The sequence below is a fragment of the Pipistrellus kuhlii genome, unplaced genomic scaffold, assembly GCF_014108245.1.
Source record: "Pipistrellus kuhlii isolate mPipKuh1 unplaced genomic scaffold, mPipKuh1.p scaffold_m20_p_29, whole genome shotgun sequence".
In the NCBI taxonomy this organism is placed as follows: Eukaryota; Metazoa; Chordata; class Mammalia; order Chiroptera; family Vespertilionidae; genus Pipistrellus; species Pipistrellus kuhlii.
The window spans coordinates 4677021-4702249 of NW_023425528.1; the positions used below are offsets into that span (position 1 = coordinate 4677021).

At 38.1% G+C, this 25229-nt stretch overlaps 1 protein-coding gene across 2 annotated transcripts in view; it reads left to right on the top strand.

Annotated features, from left to right (window-relative positions):
• The window catches only part of DCX (doublecortin), a 165404-nt gene that overhangs the window by 121385 nt on the left and 18790 nt on the right, over window positions 1-25229 (top strand). The window contains exons 4-5 of one of the 2 annotated variants that reach the window (XM_036454443.1): window positions 6409-6511; window positions 8452-8589. In XM_036454443.1, the coding sequence (XP_036310336.1) occupies window positions 6409-6511; window positions 8452-8589 (241 nt within the window). The remainder of the gene's footprint in view (window positions 1-6408; window positions 6512-8451; window positions 8590-25229) is intronic. The other variant, XM_036454445.2, reaches the window with a different exon arrangement.

Sequence of the window (25229 nt, forward strand, 5' to 3'; positions counted from 1 at the left end):
CCCCCAATTGCTCTCCCCTTAATGGCCTGGTCACCCCCAACTGCTCTACCCTTCAGGTCTGATACCCACAACTGCCTTCTCCTGCAGGCTGGGTCACCCCTAACTGCCCTCCCCTGCAAGCATGGTCCCCCTCAACTGGCCTCCCCTTCAGGCCTGGTCCCCCCCAATGGCCCTCCCCTTCAGGCCAGTTCCCCCCCAACTGTCCTCTCCTGCTGCCCTGATTGCCCACAACTGCCCTCCCCTGCTGGCAATCTTGTGGTGACTATTTTGTATGCACATGAGGTTGCCCATCTTTGACCACATGGGGGTGGCCATCTTGTGTGTTGGAATGATGTTCAATTTGCATATTACCCCTTTATTAGATAGAATTTGGGGCTTGTCATTATATATCTACACTAATAAAAGAGAAAAATGCTAATTGACCATACCTTTGCTACACCCACAACCAATCAGAATGAGTTAACCCAACAAAGATGGTGGTTAATTTGCATTCGCCGAGGGAGGGAGCAGTGAAGACTGAAGATAGCATAGAAAGAAGAGGGAGGAAAAGTGGAAAGCAAGGTGACTGCCAGAGGGAAAGCGTAGGCAGGGCGGGAGACAGCAGTGGTGGGTGAGGCAGGTAGCAGTGGTGACCACTGCTTGCAGGAATCTTTCTGCAATGGGTCCCTAGTGTGTGTGTGTGTGTGTGTGTGTGTGTGTGTGTGTGTGTGTATGTAGTGTGTATATATATATATATATATATATATATATATATATATATATATATATATATATATTGTTTAAAGTATTACAAATAGTACATATGTCTATTTTTTCCCCATTGACCTTTCCCCATGCCAGCCTCCCTTACCCTCTGGCGCATGCCCTCACCCCATCACCCCAGTGTCTTCTGTCCGTTGGTTCTGCTTATATGCATGCATACAAGTCCTTTGGTTAATCTCTTACACCCCCCTCCCCTGCAATACTCCCCTGCCTTCCCACTGTAATTTTACAGTCTATTGGATGCTTCTCTGCCTCTGAATCTGCCTTTTTGTTTATCAGGTTACAATGTTCTTATTATCTATAAATGAATGAGATCATGTGGTATTTTTCTTTTACTAACTGACTTTTTTCTAAAATCTGCTCTGCTTAGGTATTTTTTTCTACGTAGTCTTCTAGTTCACTGATGTGGTCTTCTGCTTCTTCTAGTCTACTGTTGATGCTTTTTATTGAGATCTTTACAGCAAAAATGTCATTTTTCACTTCTTCTTGGTTCTTCTTCATTTCCTCTTGGTTATCTTTATTTTTTTAATTTCTTTATTGATTAAGGTATCTCATATTTATCCTCATCCTAACCCCCCACAAACATGACCCCACCCCCCTGTTGTCCATGACCATTGGTTAGGCTTATATGAATGCATACAAGTTCTTTGGTTGATCTCTCTTCCTTACCCCCACTCTCCCCTACCTTCCCTTTGAAGTTTGACAGTCTGATCAATGCTTACCTGTCTCCAGGTCTGTTTTTTCTCATCAGTTTATGTTGTTCATTATTTCCCCTAGACAAGTGAAATTATGTGATACTACATATATCCTCTTGGTTCTTACACCTATTATTGAATTTATCTACCATTCTTTTCAATGACCTTATGACCATTTCTCTGAATTCTTTCTCTGATACATTGGTCGCCTCCATGTTATTTACTTTATTTTCTGGTGATGACTCCTCTTCTTTCATATGCAGGCTGTTTCTTTGTCTCCCCATGATCTCTCTTTTCTGGTTATCTGGTTATGTAGCTCTCTCTCCTGTGTTGATTTAAAGGCACAAAATATAACAAAGCAAGGCACAAGGCACAAGTCACTGAACACCAATGTATTCTTGATACTAATAGTCACAAATAAAGGTGGCCACCAGAGAAAAGAGAATTGGGCGATAAGAAAAAAAAAGGGGGAGGGGGTGCAAAAATGATTTTGAAAAAAGGAAATAAAGAGAGAGAATAAAGAGAGTAAAAAAGAAGGGGGAAAACTATCTATATGGGGAGAATACTCCAATAGAGCAACCACTAATCCCCAAAAGTGTAAACCACAAATACCCAAAGATGAATGCAAAGTACAAACAACAAGTAGTAATAAGGAGAAGAAAAACAGACTCAAAAACAAACAAAAACAAAAAATGTGTAACAGTCTCATAAATAAGCACAACAATAATCAATCTAATTAACAATCAAGTTCACAACAACAATAGGACAGAAATCAAGAAAAAACTAAACCAAAAAAAAAATAGAGCAAAAAAACAAAACAGAACAAAAAAACCCCACAATAACAAAAACATAAAAAAAAGACAAAAAAAAAAAAAAAAAAAAAAAAAAAAAAAAAAAAAAAAAAAAAAAAAAAAGGCAGGGAGAATATACTTTTGGGCAGTGAAGAAATAGAAGAGAAAGATGTGTATGGATTTAGAGCAGGGGTTCGGGAATCAGATATATAAATAGGATGAATTTTTAACAGGGGGTAAAAAGATGGAATATAGAACATCTAAAACAGGACAACCAAAGGAAAAAAGGGAGGAAGAGAATGTTGGCATAAAGATAAAATTGAGATAGATTAAATGATGTTAAAGGAAAAATTAAAATAAAATGTAGAACATTAATACCAAAATAAAATAATATAAAGAGAAAATAAAATGACACTTAAAAAAAGGTGAAATAGTAGTAGTGATAACACTGATTAAAAATAAAAATATAATAATTAAAAAGGTAAAATCAAGTGATGAAAAATGATTTAAAAATTAGTTTCTTAAGTAAAATATGAAAAAAAATTAAAATGTGCAGTAGTGACCGTCATTCACTTTCTCTACTGTTCTGTATGGTATGCCTGTTTCCTGTCCTGTAGTCAGGACAGTATTGAAGTTCCCTGTGTTCTACTGCTCCTCTGTGTTATAAACCACAGTCCTGATTTTCCAGCAGGCAGTATTTCTTTGTTTCTTAGAATGCTTTATTTGTGTTTCACAAGAGTCAATTTGTGATTCAACCCCTTGTGACAGTGTTTCTGGATTAACCTCTGGGGCTATAAATCCTCTCTAGCCAGTATTTAGGTTTTGTTTTCCCTGTTGCACTTAATACTGGTTTGGAAGTATGGATTGCCCTTGAGCTGATTCTCTGTTCATTACTGCCTGCTCTGATCCCCAGGTTCCACAAAAACAACTTTCCCCTGCAGTCTCTGAGAGTGTCCGAAATTGGGTGATCCTATGTACTGGGCTTAGTAATCAAAAGCAAGGATTTAAAGAGGAAAAAAAAAGAGCCAGAGTAAGTGCATGAATTTGCAACTTTTACCTCTGGCACTGTGAGTGTGTGTGTCTTTCCCCCCCCTGACACTAAGCAGTTCTCACACTGTCAAAATTTCAAGCTGCCTTTTTGCACCCAGTCCTGCTATGGGTTACTTTTCAGAGTTCCCATCTGCTAGCAGCCCTTTGAATCCCCTTCCACATTTTGAGACCAGCCCCAAAGACCATGGATTTTGTAGGGCTCAGACTTTCCTAGAGCCTCTAGCTCCGGTTGTGTGCATTTCTCTCGCCTGCCTAGATTGCAGACCTCACCTTTTCCTAGGCGAAATATGACCTTTCAGTGAGAAGGTGCAGAGCTCATCTAAGTCCACGTACTCACACTGCTTGAGGTCCAGTGTTCCTGGGTTCACAGCAGTTCCCTGGGTTTTGTTGTAGATTCCAGGGCTATATAGGCTTCCAATAATATTATAGCCGCTCTCCCTTTCAAGATGGTGCTGTCTTCATGTCAGAGGGGGTTTGCTCTGGGAGAGATTTCAGCAGCAGCCAGCGTAGGCTGCCCGGCCAGGGGAACCCGGTTCTGCAATCTCCAAGAGTCCCTTGGAGTATGGCTGTTTCTCGCCCACAAATATACACTCCCTGTGCTACCACACACTCTCCTTTTGTTCTCTCATTTACACTCTATCTTGCAGTCTTCTTTCCTGTCAGCAGCCATCTTCCTCTAAAATTCCTACAGGCAGGTTTTGAAACAAAGTGCTAAATCTTAGAGACTACTAGTGAAAGGGCATTCAAGCATGAGGCTTTCTTCATTCATGATAAAAAGTAAAAGCAGCAAGTCAGAGTCAGGGGAAATCCCTTCATGGTCAAGGAGGTGTCATGGAGTAAATATCGATAATTCAGAGACATACAATGTATCCAAGTTAGGGGCTCCAGATTTTATTAGGCTAAATTCCAAGATGCCAGTGGGAGTGTGCAGCAAGGTTTGAAGCCATGTAGCCTCTGTTATTGGATCTGCTTCCAGGACAATATGCAGGGTAATTATTGAATTAATAATGCCAGCCAGTGATTTTTTCACTTTCTACTAAATAGCTCCCATGGTACCTACATATTCTTCTATCTTACCACTCATTGAAATCCTCTGGTTCAATGTTTCTCATTCTTTCAGACTGCGAGATCCATGAAGTCTTGGCCTGAGTGTTATTCATCTTTATCTCCACAGTTTATGGACAATCTCTAAGTGCTTTGTATTACCAAGTGGACAAAAGCAATGGCTTTGGAGTCATCTGCATTGGTTTAGCTTCATCCCTTTTCACCTGAGTAATTTACTTATTGCCTCTGGGCCTCAGTTTTCTCATATATAAAATAGTGAAGATAAAATACTTACTTATAAGATTTTTTGTGACAGTAAAATGAGGTTACAAATTTAGAAGTACTTAACAGAGTGTCTGTCACAGAGTAAGCATTCAGTTAGTGGTAGTTCTGATTATCATTACATGACTGTGAAATGAATGAATGAGTGAGGGACAAAGGGCTAAAGAAGGATTTTATATTATTTGATGAGGTCAGAACTTAGGTCTGGAAGAAGCTTGATAGGAGCAACCCTGACAGTTCTCCAAGTCTCCTTCTTTCCTCTTAACATCTCTTGTATGATTGGGAGGCTGAAAAAAATGAGGAAAATCTTTATGCATATTTTGCTTTGTGTAAAGCTTGCAATCATATTGGTTGAGGAAATAAGAATTTAATAGACCCAGAATGGAGAATGATATTATTAATATAAACATTTTTCAAATGTAACATAGTGTACCCAACAGGCCCTGTTTGTGAGCACTGCACCTTTGGATAGTCATTGCTGGCAGCTTAAATGGATAGCTTAGAACAATTAGAAGCTTTGAATACTTTCAAACTAAAGATTGAGATAAGAGTGTTTTGACTTCATTGTTTCTTCTGGATTTTACCTGGTATGCTGAACTAATTATCCTATATAATAAAAGGCTAATATGCAAATTGACCAAACAGCAGAACAACTTGCCTCTATGATGTGCACTGACCACCAGGAGGCAGATGCTCAATGCAGGAGCTGCCCCCTGGTGGTCAGTGTGCTTCCACAGGGGGAGCACCACTCAGCCACAAGCTGGACTCACAGCTGGCAAGCACGGAGGCAGCGGTGGTAGCCTCTCTTGCCTCCACAGCAGTGTTAAGGATATCCAACTGACAGCTTAGGCTTGGTTTCCCAAGGGCTCCTGGACTGCGAGAGGGTGCAGGCTGAGATGAGGGGACCACCCCCCTCCTCGTGCAAAAATTTCTTGCACCGTACCTCTAGTCAGATATAATTAGGAAAGCTGAGAATTAGGGAGACTACAAGGAGCACCATACTTTCCCAGGGATTCTTGTTGCTTTATGCAGCAAAGGGGTTGTGAAGACAGTCTATTTTGGACAGCAATGCATAGGAGACTAGAGGGTGAAGAGAATCTTGGGAACATGTCTTTATCAGCAGAATCTCAATCCTATGGGGATCAATTGATCTGAATTATGTTTTAAGTGGTCAGGACAGTTTTCCCCTTCTTGTTTTTCAGATTGGAATTGTATTCTGGGCCTTGACCAGGCTCTGGGTCCATTTTTAACACAAGTTCAATTTGGGGGGGGGGGGGGGGCAAAGAAGTTAAGAATTGATATCCCGCTTTAAAAACTAATGAAAATGATAAAGAGAGGAACTTTCCCCTCTTGGTCAGTCACAGCCTCTCCACCACATGCTTAAGAAGATCTTTCTTACCTGCCTTAGACCCTTGACCCAGACCTCTGGCCCCAGAGTTGGGCTAGGATTACTCTGTCATCTCTGTGTCTCTAAGGAAAGGTAACATTTGTAAGGCCATATGCTTGTTGACTTTTATTCAGAGGGGGATATTCCATTTGGACATGATTCCAAAGTTACTTTTGATACAAGGTTACCATGAAAAATGGAAAGACAATGGCATTCAGTATATATTTACCCATTAGGGGCTGTGTACAGACTCTGAGCCTAGTGTTTTGAGAAAAAGAAGATCCCTAGGGCTAGAAATAATGGTTCAGATGTGATTTTTCCCCTCTGCCAGCATGCTATGAATTTATTTGCCATAAGGCCAACCAATAGCAATCCAATGATTCTGCTTTCTCCATAGGTAACCTGTCTTCATGATTTCTTTGGTGATGATGATGTATTTATTGCATGTGGTCCTGAAAAATTTCGCTATGCTCAGGATGACTTTTCCCTGGATGAAAATGGTAAGCATAGTCACTGGATTTTATTGCTCTATTGTTCTCTCTCATTATATCCCTTAGGATTTCCATGGGTTCATATGGCTTGGAGCACATCCATTCATGCTCTCCAAAGGGAAAATATTGTTAGTCTTTCTTTTGTATTTTTGGAAACATGAGTCACTAAATGAAAGGTTAATTGGATGTCCCAGATGCCCACCATCCAAACTCATAAAGACTCACTCTCTACCCTAACAGTCACCATATTTCTTAAAACACATATTGTGTCACATGGACTGACAGGTACAATCAGCCCACGGGAGGAACATTTGGAGTCAACTTGTATATTCTATGCTTGCATTTTTTCTAGTCAACACTTCTAGCTTATATGGCCCATGTTAGTGATTCTATCTTAGAGTCCCCCCTATTTTTTTACTATGAAAACTTTCTCCTTTACTCACCCTGGTTTGCTGCCCCATTCCCTCTGCCTTTTGACTCAAGAGTCCAAAGGGTTGTTAGTCTCTGGAAGGAGATGAAACTTCTGCCCATATCCCTTTTCTGAGTCTAATCTCCAGATGTAAATTAATGTAATTTAGTTACCACAACATCAGGTTTAGGATATGATCCAAATGGAATGACACATTCAAAGAATATTTCCCACTTATGAGGAATAGAGAGTGAGAAAAACAAACTGAGTTGTACTAATATAGACTTTACAAACAACTTAAATGACAAGGACCCTGAAAGAAGTGGCATTTCTACTTTGTCTCCTTTGAGAAGAGGCAAATGACCATAAAATAGCTAAACAAAATGGCTATGTCCATTTTCCTTTACCTTCTATATCTCTAGCACTGGACAGTGATAACTGAAGTTCATCAATCAAAACAAGAATGAGCTTTCTGCTTAATTGAGTTTCTTAAAATAACCTTAATTTACCAGAAAAGGTCCATTATTCTTTCTGGGTAAATGATATTTCAATGCATCTTAAAGGAAGTGACAAGGAGGTATCCAAAAAAAAACCAATTCTTGTTAAGCCGTTTGTTTCTATTCTGAGCAGCACAAAGTTGGAAAGTCTATAAAATAAAGTAGGAAGAACACTAGATGGGGACTCAAAAGACTTGGCTGCTAGTCCTTGTTCTGCTATTTTCTTGCTTTGTGGTCCTAAGCAAGAGGATTAAGTTTTTTGTATTCTTATCAGTAAAATTAGTATAATACTCATTCTAATATATTAGCACAATAAGTGCCCCAAATTGCCATAGTAGAGATACTGAGTGACCTAAATAGAAAGGGTGCTCCAAACATGTCAAACTGGGGTTGGTGCCATAGCAGGAACATTTGGCAGACTCTCCCACACACCCACTAGCTTTCTGTAAGTTCCCAGTGGCAGAGTCAATGCTGGCCCATTTATTCATTAAATTAGCAGAGGGGTTATGATAACATATGTGCATTTAAACTAAAAAAAAGAAGATGGTAGTGGTGGTATTAGTGCTTATTTATAAAATCACATGACATCCCAAATATGCCTATCACAATACATGACATGAAATAAAGGATAAAATTTAAATTAATTGTAAATGTTTCATCTGTGTGATTATAACCTCTAAACTGGCAATCTCTTCTCCAAGGATATTAATGATGTCAACAGGTACTATTCTGAGACATGGCTTGCTTGTCCACAAATGATTGAGTTAATTATTGACCTATTCAACCTGCTTCTTAACTCTTTCCCTTGTTTCCAAAATGCAGGAATGTAAACACCTGGTTTATCCCAGGTTACTTTTGACAATTTCTCCACTGTTTCCCTCTCCAGAGACATCATTTTTTTTCAAAAAATTAGGACCACCTTTTGGACCTAAGCCATTCAGAGCTTTGACCTGTGTTGGTTATTTCAGCTACCAGAGGTTGTTAATATGACCAGCCTCTATCCTCCCCGAGCTCCAGTAAGCGTCTGTGTCTTTTTCCACCAGAATGTCGAGTCATGAAAGGAAACCCTTCAGCCACAGCTGGCCCAAAGGCATCCCCAACGCCTCAGAAGAGTTCAGCCAAGAGCCCTGGCCCCATGCGCCGGAGCAAGTCTCCAGCTGACTCAGGTAACGACCAAGACGGTGAGTGTTCTTCTCTTAACTGTGTATAATGACTTCATTTACAGAGGCCAGTACCCTCTGCATGAAGAGGAATGAGTCCCTCATGAACACCATTGTGTCTCCATGATACCAATTCTATGACTTCATAGTCTAAACAAATCAACTTGTTGGGAATCACGGAGACACACACATGGCCCTGATTCTACTCAAGAAATCTGGCCTATTTTGCCATGCTTACTGCAATGCTTATTGTTGTGGTTGTCTTCATTGTCATTATTTTTGACATCATCCAGCAAAAACATAGTAACGAAATAATTGTCACACATAAATTTGAAATATCAGAAACAAAAACAAGAATTTAAAAAAATGCCACCTTAAAGTGTCAACATAATTGATAATTTGAGGTCCAAAGTTGACTTTGAACTTTATAGAATTCAAAACAAAAAGAGAAACAAGATAAGTTGCATTATTTTTACAATTTAAAAAATATATATAAGCCAGGTTCTGAAGTGAAACAAAGAGATTTATCATATAGGATTTTTATCTAGTGGATAATAAGTGATAAAAAAAAAAAATGTGGTCTATGGATCACTGCCAACCCATGAACAATGTATCACTCTATGGCAAGTTTAGGAGCTTATGCCAAATGTAAATCATGCCATTGAGCAACCCATTTACTTCAGCTGACTTTTTTTCATAACATGACTTTACTGATGAAGGCAGGAATATATTGGTTTATGTTCTGGTATGACGTCTTATACCCACAGTACACTGATCTAAAAGGCAAAAGACCATAGAAGTATAAATTTGGAAGCTTAATAGACTCATGTACAGACAATTTGAGTTGTTCATGGTAAGGAAAATATATGGTCCTGAAGAACTTACACAATTATCCTCCCAAGGCTCAGGGATTACCAGGAGAATTCCAGCTTGAGAACCTTTCATTTCAGCACAGATCATAAGCACCTTTTCTCTCTCCTTTAATTTTCTTGAGCAGCCTATTGGCTTGAAATGCCTGTAGTCTAGAAAACCAACCTGTCATGCTGGCCTCACAATGTTAGAAATATGCATGTCACCAGTCATCTCTTTATTTTCAGGAAGAAGGAACTAAATTGTGAAGAGGCACTTTAGGCTTTCCATATTTCCATGTGTTTGCACACATTGTTCCCCTGTACCTGGAATGCTACCCTTCTTTGCTTAAAAACACCTATTCATCCTTCAATACCTCAAAAACATAGTTGTTCTGTTCTCTGAATTATCATAGCATGCATATAGTATGTATTTATCTGTTTACTTCCCTAACTAAATACTGGGGTGCTCAAGAGCCAGCTGTCATGTTCTTTTTTGTATCTTCAGTGCCTAGTCCCTACTAGATGCTCAAGTAATGCTTATTAATGACTGGACTTATAAGAGCACCTCTTTCACCCAGTATGGTGCTAGAGATGCAATAAGCATTTAGGTAATGTTTGCTGAAGAAATAAAAATGCATGTGTTTGGTGATATTTTGGTTAAGTGTACAGAATAGCACATGTATCCATTTAAACAAATTCATACTGTTCAAACCTCAAGGACACATATTTTAACACTTGGATTGAAAATGAAATTGCACATATTCTAAGCAAAGTCTTGCAAAAATGATTTCAAACACTTTATCAATATCAAAGTCTGGTAATAATAACTTAGCTAGTCATTTTTTAAAAAAAATCACGTTATTTTTAAGACTTCTAACCTGTATTACTTATTTCTTGCTATGAAAAAAATTGCCCCAAATCTGAGTGGCTTAGAAAATATACATTTTATGTCAGTTTCTGTGGATCACGAATTTTTTGTGGCTTAGCTAGGTGGTCTTATTTGGCCCAGGATCTCTCCTGCAGTTGTAGTTACAGTGTAGGCTGGGATTGTAGTCATCTGAAGGTTCAACTGGGACTGTAGGATCCACTTCCATGATGGCTCTTGCAGATCTTCACCTAGACTGAGTGATTCAAGAGAATGAACAAAGCCACAAACTGTCACATCTGTTGTAGTCTATTCATTAGAAGCAATATTTAAGTCCAGCCTACATTCATGGATAAGGAATCAGGCTCCAACTCTTGCAGGGAGGAGTATCAAATAATTTACAAACCTATTTTTAAACTACCACATAACTCATGAGTTAGAAATGCTGAGGAAGCAGCAGCTTGAAGTAAACTGTTTTTCTTTGAAGACTATATCCAATTGTGTTACGCAGTACAGATGAACACAACCACTTATAATTAAACACAACTTAAACATGTCAAATCATTGATCTTCAGCATGCTACCTGCGAAGGTCCCTTCTGTAAAAAATGCATGTCACTGATTCCAAGATATTAGAGACAGATCAGGAATGCATAAGGACTCAGTGAATATTTGTCAAGCTGAAAGGAGTTATTCTAGATATCAACCCAAGTTTTGTTCGCAAGATATGTTCTTGCTCCTTCAGAACTCACTTGCTAAAGGGAAAGGATGAGGATATAGTCACAGATACAAAATAAAAAAAGTAATGAATTTGAGGAGGAAAAGAGGGACTTGGTAGATTTCAGAATTACAAGCAGGCCCTATTCTCTTTCCCTACAAATATAAAATCTAAAGTGGTCTCAGTAGTGAAAATTTAAATTTTCCTTACAGATAGGTCATGAACATAAGTGAAGCTTAACTCCAATCTAATCAGCATCTTTGGGAATTTCCAGAACATTTGGCTTCATGTCAAATGATGGTCTAGGGTCTTCACATGATTTCAGCCCCAAGGAGTAAAGTGATCTATGTTATATAACCTTGCCCATTACATGGCAGTTTGTTAAAGCCAATTTAAGAGAATCCAGTCAGTGAACATTCCATGGGGCAAAATGATCTCAGGCAAAACAGTATTTTAGATAAGGCTTGGATTTGACATAGTTGTACAAATAGCTTCTATAGAATCAGAATCATAGAATCAGAAGGATGAGGTATAGCCAACACAATTTTGCATTAGTGTATATTACCCCTTACAGGCATTAAGAAGAAATAATTATTTCATAGTGTCAAGATTTTTCTGAGCTTTTAGTAAGGAACATATGCAAGTTAATATACATTAAACCAAAGAACATTATCTTTGGGTAGGTCTGATATGCTTTGTTCTTTTCTAGAATATAGTAGTACCACCATGTTTCCCTCCTATGTTAGTCTGTCTTGAATCTGGGACATATGGATGGATTCACATTCCTTTATTTAATGTGAATAACTAAAAGTTGTGGAAGATAAGCCACTTCTAAGGAATTTTAACTACCTTCCTTTGATGGCAAATGAAAGCAAAAAAATGTTCCTCTTTAATAGGGACTCAACCCAAGTAAAATATTGACTCAGTTCAGGTTCAGTTAAAGGAATGTTTTGATGTTCTAGTTCACTAGAAAATATATAGGTTTGATTCTGGTTTGAATATATTTGATTGATTTTTCAAATATATATATTTGGTCCAATTCATGGTTTAGTTAATATGTAGGTTCAGTTTGACTTGAGGTTTAGTAAATTGATGCTATTTGGTCTGTAATTTGCATCATAATTTGAATCCTTATTCCTTACTACTTGTCTCTTTCTTGTTCTGCCTCTGAATAAATCAAAATCCTTCTACTTTATTCCCTTTGAGTTCATTCCCTACCTACTTATGCCAATACTGAGTTTGCCCCACATGGAATATCTGTTAAGTCCTAAATTAGAGTTTAGGAAAGATTTACTATTATATTGCTATAAGGAATTCATTCTCACTGGGCATAGATAATGGATTTAGACTCCAAGTCCTGTTATCCATGTCTGTATTTAAAGTAATCCAAGGGACTGTGGTCAGCAGAGAAAATCTGAGCCTAGGAGGCTCACTTCTATGGAATGTTTAAAGTAAACTTGTGTAGTGACAGTCACATTTGCCATTTTAACCCAAAACTTGCCACTTTGATGGAGGAGAGGTGAGCCTGGTTTCAGAACTAAAAGAAGACATTTCTAGTGTGTTTGTTTTCATTTACACCATTAATGTAATAATTTTTCCCTTCATGCAACTAGCGTCAATTGAATTAAATTAAAAGGACAAAGTTGCTGGGAAGGAATCTTTACCCTTCCTTCCTTCCTTCCTTCCTTCCTTCCTTCCTTCCTTCCTTCCTTCCTTCCTTCCTTCCTTCCTTCCTTCCTTTCTTCCTTCCTCCCCCCTCTCACACTCCCTCCCTCCCTCCCTCCCTCTCACTCTCCCTCCCTCCCTCCCTCACTTTCCCTTCCCTCCCTCCCTCCTTCCCTCTCTCCCTCCCTCTCTCCCTCCCTCTCTCCCTCTCTCCCTCCCTCCCAGGAGACTAATTTCCCACCCTGGTAGGATGAGCAAATTGTAATGTCATAATTAGTTTACTATTCTTCAACAGTAAGTCATTATCATCATCGTAGCTACAATGGTCCGAACCCCCTTCTCCCAACCTATATGCACCAATTCCTGAGAGTCAACTTTTTTCTGTTTCCAAACTCCCAAAAAAGAATGGCTTCTCTACTGAAATATATAGACTTTGAAAGAAACAATCAAGGGGCACAAAACAACGTGGGGAGGAGGGCTGGAAGGGGTCCATGGGAGAATTGTATTTGTGAGTCTTTCTCTTCTGCACTGAACAGACTGCTTTCAGTTGCTTAAAATGGAGAGGCATTGTTCTTCTAACCTTCCTGGATGTAACTGTCTCTACCAGTCTGTCCAATAGGAATATAATAGAAACCACAAATGCAAGCCTTGTATCTAATTTTCCATTTTATAATAGCCACTGTTAGAAAGTTCAAAGAAGAAACAGTGGAAATTAGTTTTGATAATATATTTTCTTTTACTCAGTCTGTCCAAAATATTAAAATTTCAACATTTAATCAATGTAGGAAATTATTAACAAATTATTTTACATTCTTTGAAATGGTGTTGTATATTACACTCACAGCATATCTCAGTCCAAACTAACTACACTTCAAATGTTCAATAGCCACATATGACTAACGGATACTCTAATAGACAACAGAAAGCCTATGCTTTTCTTCTTCATCTAAGAGAGGTCCAAAATAATGATCTATTATATGAATTAAATGCTCTGTGCTTTGCAAATATTTCCAAATCTGTCACCTCATTCGTCACTCACGGTGTTAGCACCATGAGTTAGGTTGGATAAAGATAATTAATCCGTTTCTTTATATGGGAGACTAAAATATAAAGAAATTTATTATTTGTGATCTTCCCAATGTCACACAACTATTTAGTACACAAGAACTAAGGTCTGGAAGGCAATCCTTGCAGTGTACCTGAGGCAGGGTGTGGAAGCTCCAGAATGGTGAAAGGAAGGGTCCCTGTTGGGTGTTTCTTGTGTCTCTGCTTTATTTCATCTTCTCCCAGCTCCAGGCATAGGATGTGGGGAGTAGGGGATAGGACATTTCATCAATTTCCCTACTATCACACCAAAGGGAACTGGTACCATTGACAGAGCTAGGTGAAAAGACAACTTCCCCTCTCTCCTCCCCATTCTTATTCTTTCTAAAACCACAGCTTATATCTAGCTTAAATGGAAGAACTTCCCTATATCTGTGGCAACTTTCCCATTGTCATAGACTAACCACTAATGAAATGGTTGAATAAAGCAGTATAATGGGGTACATTTAGTACTCCACATGGCATAGGATGTAATCATATCATCCTGGGATTTCAGTTTGATAGTGTACCTAGTAGTACCGTGTTTTTCCAAAAATGAGACATCCTCCGAAAATAAGACCTACTTACAGGTTTCCTTCTGAGTGAAATATAAGGCATCCCCCTAAAATAAGCCCCCCCCCCCAGGCTAAACATGAGAGATTTGGTCCACTGATTCTGAAAGAAATGGAGTCACAAGAAATTCACCAGGAAATTCAGGAATTGGATTGTTATGATGATGTTCCAGAAGATGATATTATTGTCATTGAATAAATGAGCAAATTCTTGATACTGTAGGATTCACAGTTTGTCTGGTTTGTGTTGACAACTACCGTACTATATGCAGGTAATAAATTTCCTTTATTTTCATTTAACAATAAATGTGTACCATATTCTTCTTCATGGAAAAATAAGACATCCCCTGAAAATAAGACAGACCTAGTGCATCTTTGGGATCAAAAAATAATATAAGACACTGTCTTATTTTTGGGGAAACAGAGTAGTAGGTGCTATGAAGAAAAAAATGATAATCCCCTGTCACTAGGCAATTTATAATTTATTTGGGAAGCCAGTAGTCATATAAATTTAACAAAAATTTTCTAAAAATAATTGTATAGTTATTATGTGCCAAGCAAATGTTCTAATTATTTTACCTGTATTAACTATTTTAATCTTTACAACAACCTTATGAGAAATATATTATTCCTATTTTGAAGATAAAGAAGCTAAGGCTTACAAAAGTTAAGTCAACTTCCCAGGTTCACACAGCTAGAAAGTGGTAGCACTAGGATTTGAACCAAGGTAATCTGGCTCCACAGTCTGCAATTTAACTATTGCGCTATGGTGTTAAATTTGAGTTAATGGCAGTGGTTATTTAAATGCCAAGTGAATGAGAAATACAGGAAGTATAATGGAAAAGAGAGTTCATCAGGGGCTTGGATGCTAAAGGAAGGCTTTGTGAAAGAACTGGAGCTTTAAGGAGAGTTATATTTCTTTTAAAAAAATACATTCTTTATTTTTTTAGTTACTATTGACATGCAATATTATATTAGTTTCTGGTATACGACACAGTGACCATAAACTTATAACCCTGGCAAAACTGGTACCCATTTAACATTATACATAGTTATTACAATATTATTTATTATATCCTGTACACTGTAATTTATACCCTATGACTATTTTGTGACTAACAACTTGTTCTTCTCAATCCCTTCAAGTTTGTTTCTGTTTGGTTATTTTTTTTTTTATTCCATATATAAGTGAAATCATATGGCATTTGTCTTCATCTGACTTATTTCAATTGGCACAATATTCTCTAGGTCCATCTATGTTGCTGTAGGTGGCAAGATTTCATTTTTTATTATGGCTCAGTCATATTCCATTGTATATTTGCACCACTACTTCTTTATCCATTTACATAGAGATGGACACTTAGCTTGCTTCCATATATTGGATATTGCAAATAATGTTGGATGTATATGTCTTCTCAAATTAATATTTTAGGTTTCTTTATATAAATACCCAGAAGTGTAATTACTGGGTGCTTCTTAGTCTCTTGTTATGACATTTGTTTTAAAGTCTATTTTGTATCGTGTAACTACTGCTACCCCAGCTTTTTTCAATTCATTTCAATTTTTGTGAAATATTATTCTTCATGCCTTTTCTTTTAACCTTTGTGTTTCTTTTGATTAGAAGTGAGTCTCTTATAGACAACATATTTAAGGGTTATGTTTTTTTTATCCATTCAGTCACCCTATATTTTTATTAGAGCATTTAATCCATTTATGTTTAAAGTATTTGTTAATAGATGTATAATTAGTGCTATTTTATTATATATATATATATATATATATATATATATATATTTTTTTTTTTTTTTTCTTCTTCTTCTTCTTCTTCTTCTTCTTCTTCTTCTTCTTCTTCTTCTTCTTCTTCTTCTTCTTTCCATAATACTGGTTTGGTGGTAATGAACTACTTTAGCTTTGTCTTGTCTAGGAAGCTCTTTATCTGTCCTTCCATTATAAATGATAGCTTTGCTGGGTATAATAATCTTGGTTGTATGTCCTTTCTTTTCATCACTTTGAATATTTCTTAACAATCCCTCTTGCACAGTTTCTGTTGAGAAATAAGCTATATTATGGGAGCTCCCTTGTAGGTAACTAACTGCTTTTCTTTTTCTGGTTTTAATATTTTTTTTTGTCTTTAACCTTTGGAATTTTATGTATCTTTTTTTATGAAGTATCTTGGTGTGGACCTCTTTGGGGTCATTGTATTTGGGACTCTCTGCACTTCCTAAACTTGTATGTGTATTTCCTTGGCCAGTTTAAGAAAGTTTTCCATCATATTTATTTAATTAGGTTTTCAATTCCTTGTGCTCTCTTCTTTCTTTCTGGTACCCTTGAGATGCAAATGTTGATATGCTTGATGTTGTCCCAGAGGCCCCTTAAACTTTCTTCATTTATAAGGGGTTAATTTTTTATTTTAATTTTTTTTATTTTTTGCTGTTCTAATTAGGTGTTTTCTGCTTCCTTCTATTCCAAATTGCTGATTTATTTTCTGCTTTATCTTCTCTACTGGTGAGTACCTATAATGCCTTCTTCATTTCAATTAGTGTATTCTTCATTTCTGACGGGTTCTATTTTGTTTTCTATCTCCATTTTATGTTTCCTATCTCTTTATAGAAGTTCTTACTGAGATTATTTAGCACCCTTATAACCAGTGTTTTAAACTCTGCTTCTGGTAGATTTCTTATCTCCATTTTATTTTGTTCTTTTTCTGGAGTTTTGTTTTGTTCTTTTATTTGAGACATCTCTTTGTCTCCTCATTTTGACTGCCTTTTTGTGTTTGGTTTTATATATTAAAGCTACTTTGGCTCCCAGCTTTGATAGAATGGTTTTATGTATCAATAGTAGGTATCCTGTGGGGCCCACTGGCACAAACTCATTGGTCACCTTTGCTGGGTGCTTCAGGCGTGTCTTTTCTGTGGAATGTTTGTACATTCCTGTTGTAGTTGAGCCTTGATTGCTGTTGGCACATCAATGGTAAGGATTGAGCCTCAAGCTGATTGAATGTGAAGACTGACCATGACTATACTTGAGAAGGAGGAACTGATGTGCAGAGGCTGACCCTACAGAGCAGGATTCACATTAGCAGGGCTCTGCTGCTCTTAGAGTGTGGCATTTGTGGAGGTGGTTGGGTGGTACCCTGGTGTGGTTAAAGCTGACCAGTGGGTGTGTCATTTTGGGGCCTCTTGGGAGGTTCAGACCAAAGTCAGTCATACCAGTGCCCTGAATGAGATCACCTGATATAAGCTACAAAGTGATCTGCAGATGGTTGCCACCTGTGCTGGGTTTGGAGGTGCCTGTCAGAGGTAACCTGTGAATTGAAGCCAGCTGCCTTTAGTGCCCAGCTTCAGGCTGCTTAAGAGAGGTATGGGCATGCTGATTCCAGACACTGTTTATTTAGGGTTTGTGAACTTCTGAGAGATTTTGGGGAAGTCCACAGCATGAGCCCAGACAGGTCATTTGTATGGAAAAGCCACTAGCAGCGGCTTTGGGTGCATCCACATAGTGGGTGGGGCAAGATCTCAGGGAATCACTAAGAAGTCTGCTAGCCAAGTTTATGGATTTTCAGATATATTGCTCGCCTAAACTTGCAGGGGGTTGGGAGAAAAACAAACAAACAAACAAACAAACAAACAAACAATGGATCTAGCAGCACTTCTTTTTGGGAGAAAGCTGCCCCTCTGACCCTCACCCTGAAACCGGACATTAAAGTGCCTGGTGCCTTTTGAGCTGCCATCCTAGCACTGAGGCTCAGAGCAAGTAAATCCCAGTAGGTCTGTGCCTCTTAAGAGGAACACCTGGAACTCCAGAAGCCCTTCATTTCAGTCAGCCACAATTTCTGATAGTTTTTACATCCATAAGTTATGAATCCTGAGCTGGGAAAGCTGGTATGGGCCTGGGACCCCTCACTTCTCAGAGGGCTTCTGCAGCAGAGATATCCCTCTTGATTTTTAACTGCCTCATGTGGGTGTAGGACCAGTAGGACCTTCAGATTCTTTGCTTCTTCTCTCAGTCTCCTCATGGCTTCTTCTGCATATCCTTAGTTGTAGAATTTCTGATCAGCTAGACTTCAGGTGATATTGAATGATGGTTGTTGTGTAGCTTAGTTGTAATTTTGATTGTGGGAGGAGACTAGTACAGCATTTACATACTCTAACATCTTGTCTGGAACTCTGGGGAGTTATATTTCAACTAGAGGTCTGGTGCATGAAATTTATGTCCCTCAGCCCAGCCTGCACCCTCTACAATCTGGGACCCCTGTAAGATTTGGCCTAAACTGGCAGTTGGACATCCTCTCACAGTCAGGGACTGCTGGCTCTTAACTGCTCACCTGCCTGCCTGCCTGATTGCCCCTAACTGTTTCTGCCTGCCAACCTGATCACACCCTAACCACTCCCCTGCCAGCCTGATTGACACCTAACTGCTCCCCTGCTGCCCCAATCACCCCTAACTGCTTGCCCCTGCCAGCCTGCCAACCTGGTGCCCCCAAACTGCCTTCCCCTGCCAGCCTGGTTGACCCCAACTGCCCTCCCCTTATGGCCTGATCACTCACAACTTCCCTCCCCTGCTGGCCACCTTGTGGTGGCCATCTTGTGACCAAATGGGGGTGGCCATCTTGTGCGAGGGTGTGGTGGTCAATTTGCATATTACCTCTTTATTATATAGGATTTGTAAGGAAATACATATTTCAGGCAGGGTGGGGAAATCAGAACATAGAACAGAGTTGGTGATTAATATAACATATCAGGGCTTAAGGAGTTGGCTGTTAAATCTACATTTCTGGCCCCTATCTTACTTCTAGACATCTTTGTTATTAATGCTTAGCCAACAATCCTGCTTATAGAAGCCAAATATAATGTGTCTTAAAATTAAACAAATTTCTTCTTCTCAACTCCCTGTCTCACGATAGATTCAATTCTATTCTTTTCTCCAGGCCCAGCACCTTGGCGATACTTTGACTCTTCCCCCTCTTTAATTCTTCATGTCCACCATATACTGCTGCCATTGTTGTTGTTGAACCTTTGAAACATTTTCACTTTACTCACACAGAAGTTCCTTCCTTTCCCTAATCATCTGATACCTGGATTATTTCATAGACTCCTAAGTAGCACCTCTGCTTCAAACATCTGTTCTGGTGCCACCACATTGCTTGTCCTAAAACTCCGTTTCCATTGTGTTACTTCTCTTCTAAAAAACCTTTAATGGTTCGACACTGCACTCATTGACACCCTTTCCCACTGAGAGAGTAAAAAGAGAGACAAACAGAGGGCCAAGTGCTGTGTTTGAGGGAGGACAACAATAAAATGCAAAAAAACAAAAACAAAAAACAAACAAAAAAAACACACAACATAGAATAGTCTTCACTGAGAAAAATGTCAGTCCTCCAATGCCTAACTGCTAGCCAATGAGTTAGTCTTCATCCAGTATAGGTGGATATATAATCCATATGGAAGGGGATTTCCTAACTCAGTGCTGATCTTTTGTACAGTTACCCAATTCCTTCCATTTCTAGTAGTGGCCTTATTAATATCAATTGAGGATGTCATTATTGAAGCCTTCCCTTTTACTAAGACACTTGGCCAAGCATTATATGTATAGTCAGTCATGTAATTCTAAAAAAACCAAAAAACAAAAAAAAAACACCTCAATTATTCAGGTCACATTATTATTTTTTAATATATTTTATTGATTTTTTTACAGAGAGGAAGAGAGAGGAATAGGGAGTTAGAAACATCGATGAGAGAGAAACATCGATCAGCTGCCTCTTGCACACCCCCTACTGGGGTTGTGCCCGCAACCAAAGTACATGCCCTTGACCAGAATCGAACCCAGGACCTTTCAGTCCACAGGCCTACGCTCTATCCACTGAGCCAAACCGGTCCCGGCCAGATCACATTATTTTTTATTCAAATGTTACAGATGTGAAAACAGACTCTCAGAGGTTACGTTCTACTCAAGGATACATAGTTAGAAAATGGATAAGCCAGGATTTAAAACATTGCCTGATTCCAAACTTTGTGATCTTTCCACAAATTAAGATTAGTGCAGTTTGTTCTGGTTGCTGCTGCATAAAACCGGTAGTGAACAGGCTTGCTTCACCAGAAACATGTTCTCAGCAGAACCACCTTCAAAAGGAAATAAATTTGAGCATTTATTCTGAGAAAACAACTTTCTCTCTCCTTCCTACCCCCATCAGAAAGATGTTGTGAGAAAGCAATCCTGGACTTTGCCCAGCCTTCTTACAGTGGCTCTCTTCTTGAGGGAAAATGTTATATGTTAAATTGCTGGAATGGGTAGATACATTAGTTTTGCAACAGGGAAGACTGTGACTTTTCTTCATTATTGAAAGAATTCACAACTCTATGAGCTCCAAAAATTCTGTCAAGAATATATTTAACATTCAAGTTATAGTATTTCAGACTATGATCGAATTTGGCCTGAGAAACAGCCATGTGATCAAATTAGTGAAGAACTTTCCCTGAGCCCTCAATTCTTGCTTCCTTAATTTATGGATATTTGGAGTATTTCCACTGAGGAGAAACAATTAGCCAAACCAATATAAACATCCCACCCAACAGCTCTTTGGATTGAATATGTGAAAACCACGGGTTCTGTCTTGGCCTTGTTCTGAAGTAAGTTGAAACTACCTTGTTCTACTTGGTTGGTTTTCCAGGAAAAAAACTCCCTGTGTATGTAGGGAGAGTACAGGGTATCTTTAGACTAGAATGAAGGAACACTGAGAGCATCTCAATATGAGAAAAACTGAGGAAGTAGATGAACTATGTATTGAGATCTCCATCTGTAAAACATTAGGGAATTAGAGGAGACAAGACAGAGAACCAATTATTAAAAGGTCACAATGAGAGAGATATGTGCGGTACTAACCATAAGGGAATTTAAAAATGAATCTATGAGCAAATCCCTCAAATCACCATCCATTGAATAGAAGTGTCTTATACCATTTAAGCAAGTCCCTACTCTTTCTGAGCCTCTATACCCTTATGATTAAATGGATACCAGTAATTACTGGCTACTAGTTCTTGTATATGTGGTAAATGTTTTGAAAACAATGTCAAAAAATAACTAATGATTAAGACACCTCTGAAATTATTTTCATGGATTTTCTTAGACTGGACTTGCTTTCAGTGAGCAATATTTCAGAAGAGACATAAAACCAAACCCAGTGTGCTTGATTTTGAGTTGAGTTCAAATGTTAGGATTAAAATGGGAGGGAAAGCCAGAGATAAGTGAATGGGCATTAAATCACTTTGGTCTCCAGTCAACAATTGGGTGTTAAGTAGATATGAAGCTGGCCCTTTCAGTCCAATGTCATTCTAGGCATGTGAATATGAAGCCAGAAAGTATTAATATTTGTTACATATATATATCGATGAAAGAGAAACATCAACCAGCTGCCTCCTGCACACTCCCCACTGGGTATGTGCCCGTAACCAAGGTACATGCCCTTGACCAGAATCAAACCTGGAACCCTTCAGTCTGCAGGCAGACTCTATCTACTGAGCCAAACCAGTTAGGAATGAAGCCAGAAAGTATAACGACCTTTCTAACTTGTTGGGGCTACTTATATTCACTTTATACACAGTTCATCTTAATTTCTAGGGATCAGTCTGGCCTCCAGACAATGGAATCCATAGTCTAGAAAATTAGTATCAATTCTGCCTGGTTGGTGACTACACTTTGTCACTGGCATCTCATGTAATAAACTGGACTCTGTCCTTATTATGTGGAAACTGACTTCCCCCACCTATTCCACACTCTTGGGCATCCATGTTCTCCACACATTTAAATCCCTATAAATTTAGGTAAATCAGACTAGTTACTTTACCAGCTATTTTTTGTCTATGCTTCTACTATTCCATTCTGATGGAGCCAAGAATTTAAATATGAGTACTGGGTCAAAGGCATACATAATCATTCAGAGAATCTAGTGAATTAAGACTCTGCTAGGCCAAGCTTGGCAGCTGTGTTGTATAGCTGAGGAGTGCAAGCTGAGGGGAGTGATAGACATGGAACAGATACCATCTTCCCAGAGAGATATGTGGCATAAGGTTAGTTACATGCTGTGATGGTATCTCTGTCTGCTATTGTTTTATAATATTGTCTATGGCCCCAGTCAGTTTGATGACTCACAGATTTTGCTGATCACTTTCTAATGTCAAGTAGATTAAGCAGGATAAAGCCAAAATGATATGTTATGCTGTTTACTTTCAACTTTTCCTATTCCTCATTTCTCTGCCACAAATTTTCATCCTTCTTTCTACCCCCCAGCAGAAAGTTGTCATAGGAAGTTGTCCCAGAAGAAATCCATTTTAAAATAAAAAAGTAATATAGAAAAAAAATCACTGAAAATAAACCAAAAAACTCATAGCATTGGACTCAGAGAAACCCACCTTCAAATTCTGACTTTGCTACCCCCTAAACTGGAAGAAGCTTGTTTTCCCATAAAAAATAAGAATAAGAATATGACTGACTTCTAGTCAAGAGAACAGTTAGGTAAACATGGTACACCCACAATCACATCAAAATTACAACTAAACCTCAGAACATCCATCATTTAAAACCACCTGAAATCTATCTGAACAGAAGTCCTATAGCTAAGGATATAAACTAGCCATGATGAACTCAGCAGTTGTGGCTCAGTGGTTGAGCGTCAACCCAGGAACCAATAGGTCACAGGTTTAATTCCCAATCAGAGCAAATGCCTGGGTTGGGCCCTTGCATAACAGCTCCTCTGCTGTGGGGCAGCCAGTTATGAAATCTGACGGGCCTGTGAGTAAGTTCATCCCATTCAAGTGAGAACAGCAGTCTAGACTAAACTATAGCAGGAGGGTACACACAGACCACAAGGAGTTGTACTTAAATCACTCAGATCGAGTGAATGGGGAAGCTTGGCCCTACAGGAATATTACATAAGGCAAATCTATAAAGTCTGGAGATGTAGCAGCTCCACCTAATTAATTGAAATATGCAAAGGGAGGCAGCCAAAATCAGGAGATGAAGAAACATATTCCAAAGGAAAGAACTGTATAAAATTCCAAAAAAAGAATTAAACAAAATGAAGACAAACAATCTACTAGATGCATAATTCTAAACACTGGTTATAAGGATGCTCAATGATCTCAGTAAGAACTTTAGTAAAGAGGTAGGAAACATTAAAAAAAAATGAGATAGGAAACATAAAAAAGAACTAGTCAGAAATGAAGAATACATTGATTACATTACAGGTAATCTATCACCAATAGAGAAGATGAAGCAGAGGAAAAAATCAGCAACTGGAAGAGAAGGAAGCAGAAACAGCCAAATGAAAAACAAATTTTAAAAATGAGGATAGTTTAAGGAGTCTCCAGAACAACTTCACAGTGTACCAACATTAGAATTATGAAGGTGCCAGATGTAGAAGAAAGAGAGCAAGAAATTGAAAACCTATTTAAAAAAATAATCATGGAAAATTTCTCTAATCTGATATAAGAAATAGACGTTGAAGTCCAGGAAGCACAGATGCATAAAGAGGTCACACTAAGACACATAATAATTAAAATGCCAAAGGATTAAGGCAATGATAGAATCTTAAAAGCAACAAGAGAAAATCAGTTAGTTACCTACAAGGGAGATTCCATAATACTGTCAGCTGATTTCTCAACAGAAACTTTGCAGGCCAGAAGGGAATGCCAACAAATATTCAAAGTGATGAAAAGTAAGGATCTGCAACCAAGATTACTCTTCTCAGCAAAGCTATCATTTAGTGTGGAATGTCAGATAAAGAGCTTCCCAGATAAGAAAATGTTAAAGCAGTTCATCACCACTAAATCAGTATTATAAGAAATGTTAAAGTTTCTTCCTTAAGAATAAAAAGAAACAAAGGTCAAAATATGATTAATATAATTGCAATAAATTACATTTTATAAAAATGATTACTTTAAATACAAAAGGATTGAATGCTTCAATCAAAAGACATATGTACAGGAAATGTACAATAAAACAGAACCCTTACATATGCTGTCTATAAGAGACTGTCTTCATATATAAAGACATTCACAGAATGTAAGTAAAGGGATGGAAAAAGATATTTCATGAAAATGGAGACAAGCAAACAAAAAGGCTGAGTAGCAATACTTATACCAGGCAAAATAGACTTTAAAACAAATGCCACAACAAGAGACTAAGTAGATTCAGCAATTCCACTTTTAGGTATTTATTCAAAGAAACCCAAAACATTAACTTGAAAAGACATAAGCATCCATATATACATTGCAACATTATTTACAACTAGAGGCCTGATGCACAAAATTCGTACAAGTACCTTGGTCCTCAGAGCCCTGGCTTTATCTGGAAGGACATAGGGAAGGTCATTCAGCTGTCTGGTCTAATTAGCATATTACTCTTTTATAATTATAGATTGCCAAGGTATGGAAGCAACCTAAGTGTCCATCAAGAAATGAATGGATAAAGAAGTGGTGCATATATACAATGGCATATTAAAGGGTTATTAAAAGGAATAAAATTTTGCCATCTGTAACAACATGGATGGGCCTAGATGGTATTATGTTAAGTGAAATAAGTCAAAGAAAGACAAATGCCAGATGATTTCACTTATATGTGGAATCTATAAAACAAAATAAATGAACAACCAGAAAAGAAACAATTCCATAGATACAGAGAACATTTTAAGGTTGCCAGATGGTATGAAGGTTGCAGGGCTAGGTGAAAAAGGTGAAGGGATTAAGAAGTACAAATCTGATAGTTATAGAATAGTTATGGGGATATAAAGTATCATATAGGGAATATAGTCAATAAGATTGTAATAATGGTTTATGGTGTCAGGCAGGTGTTAGATTTACTGGAGCAATCACTTCATAAATTATATAAATGTCTAATTGCTATGTTACATACCTG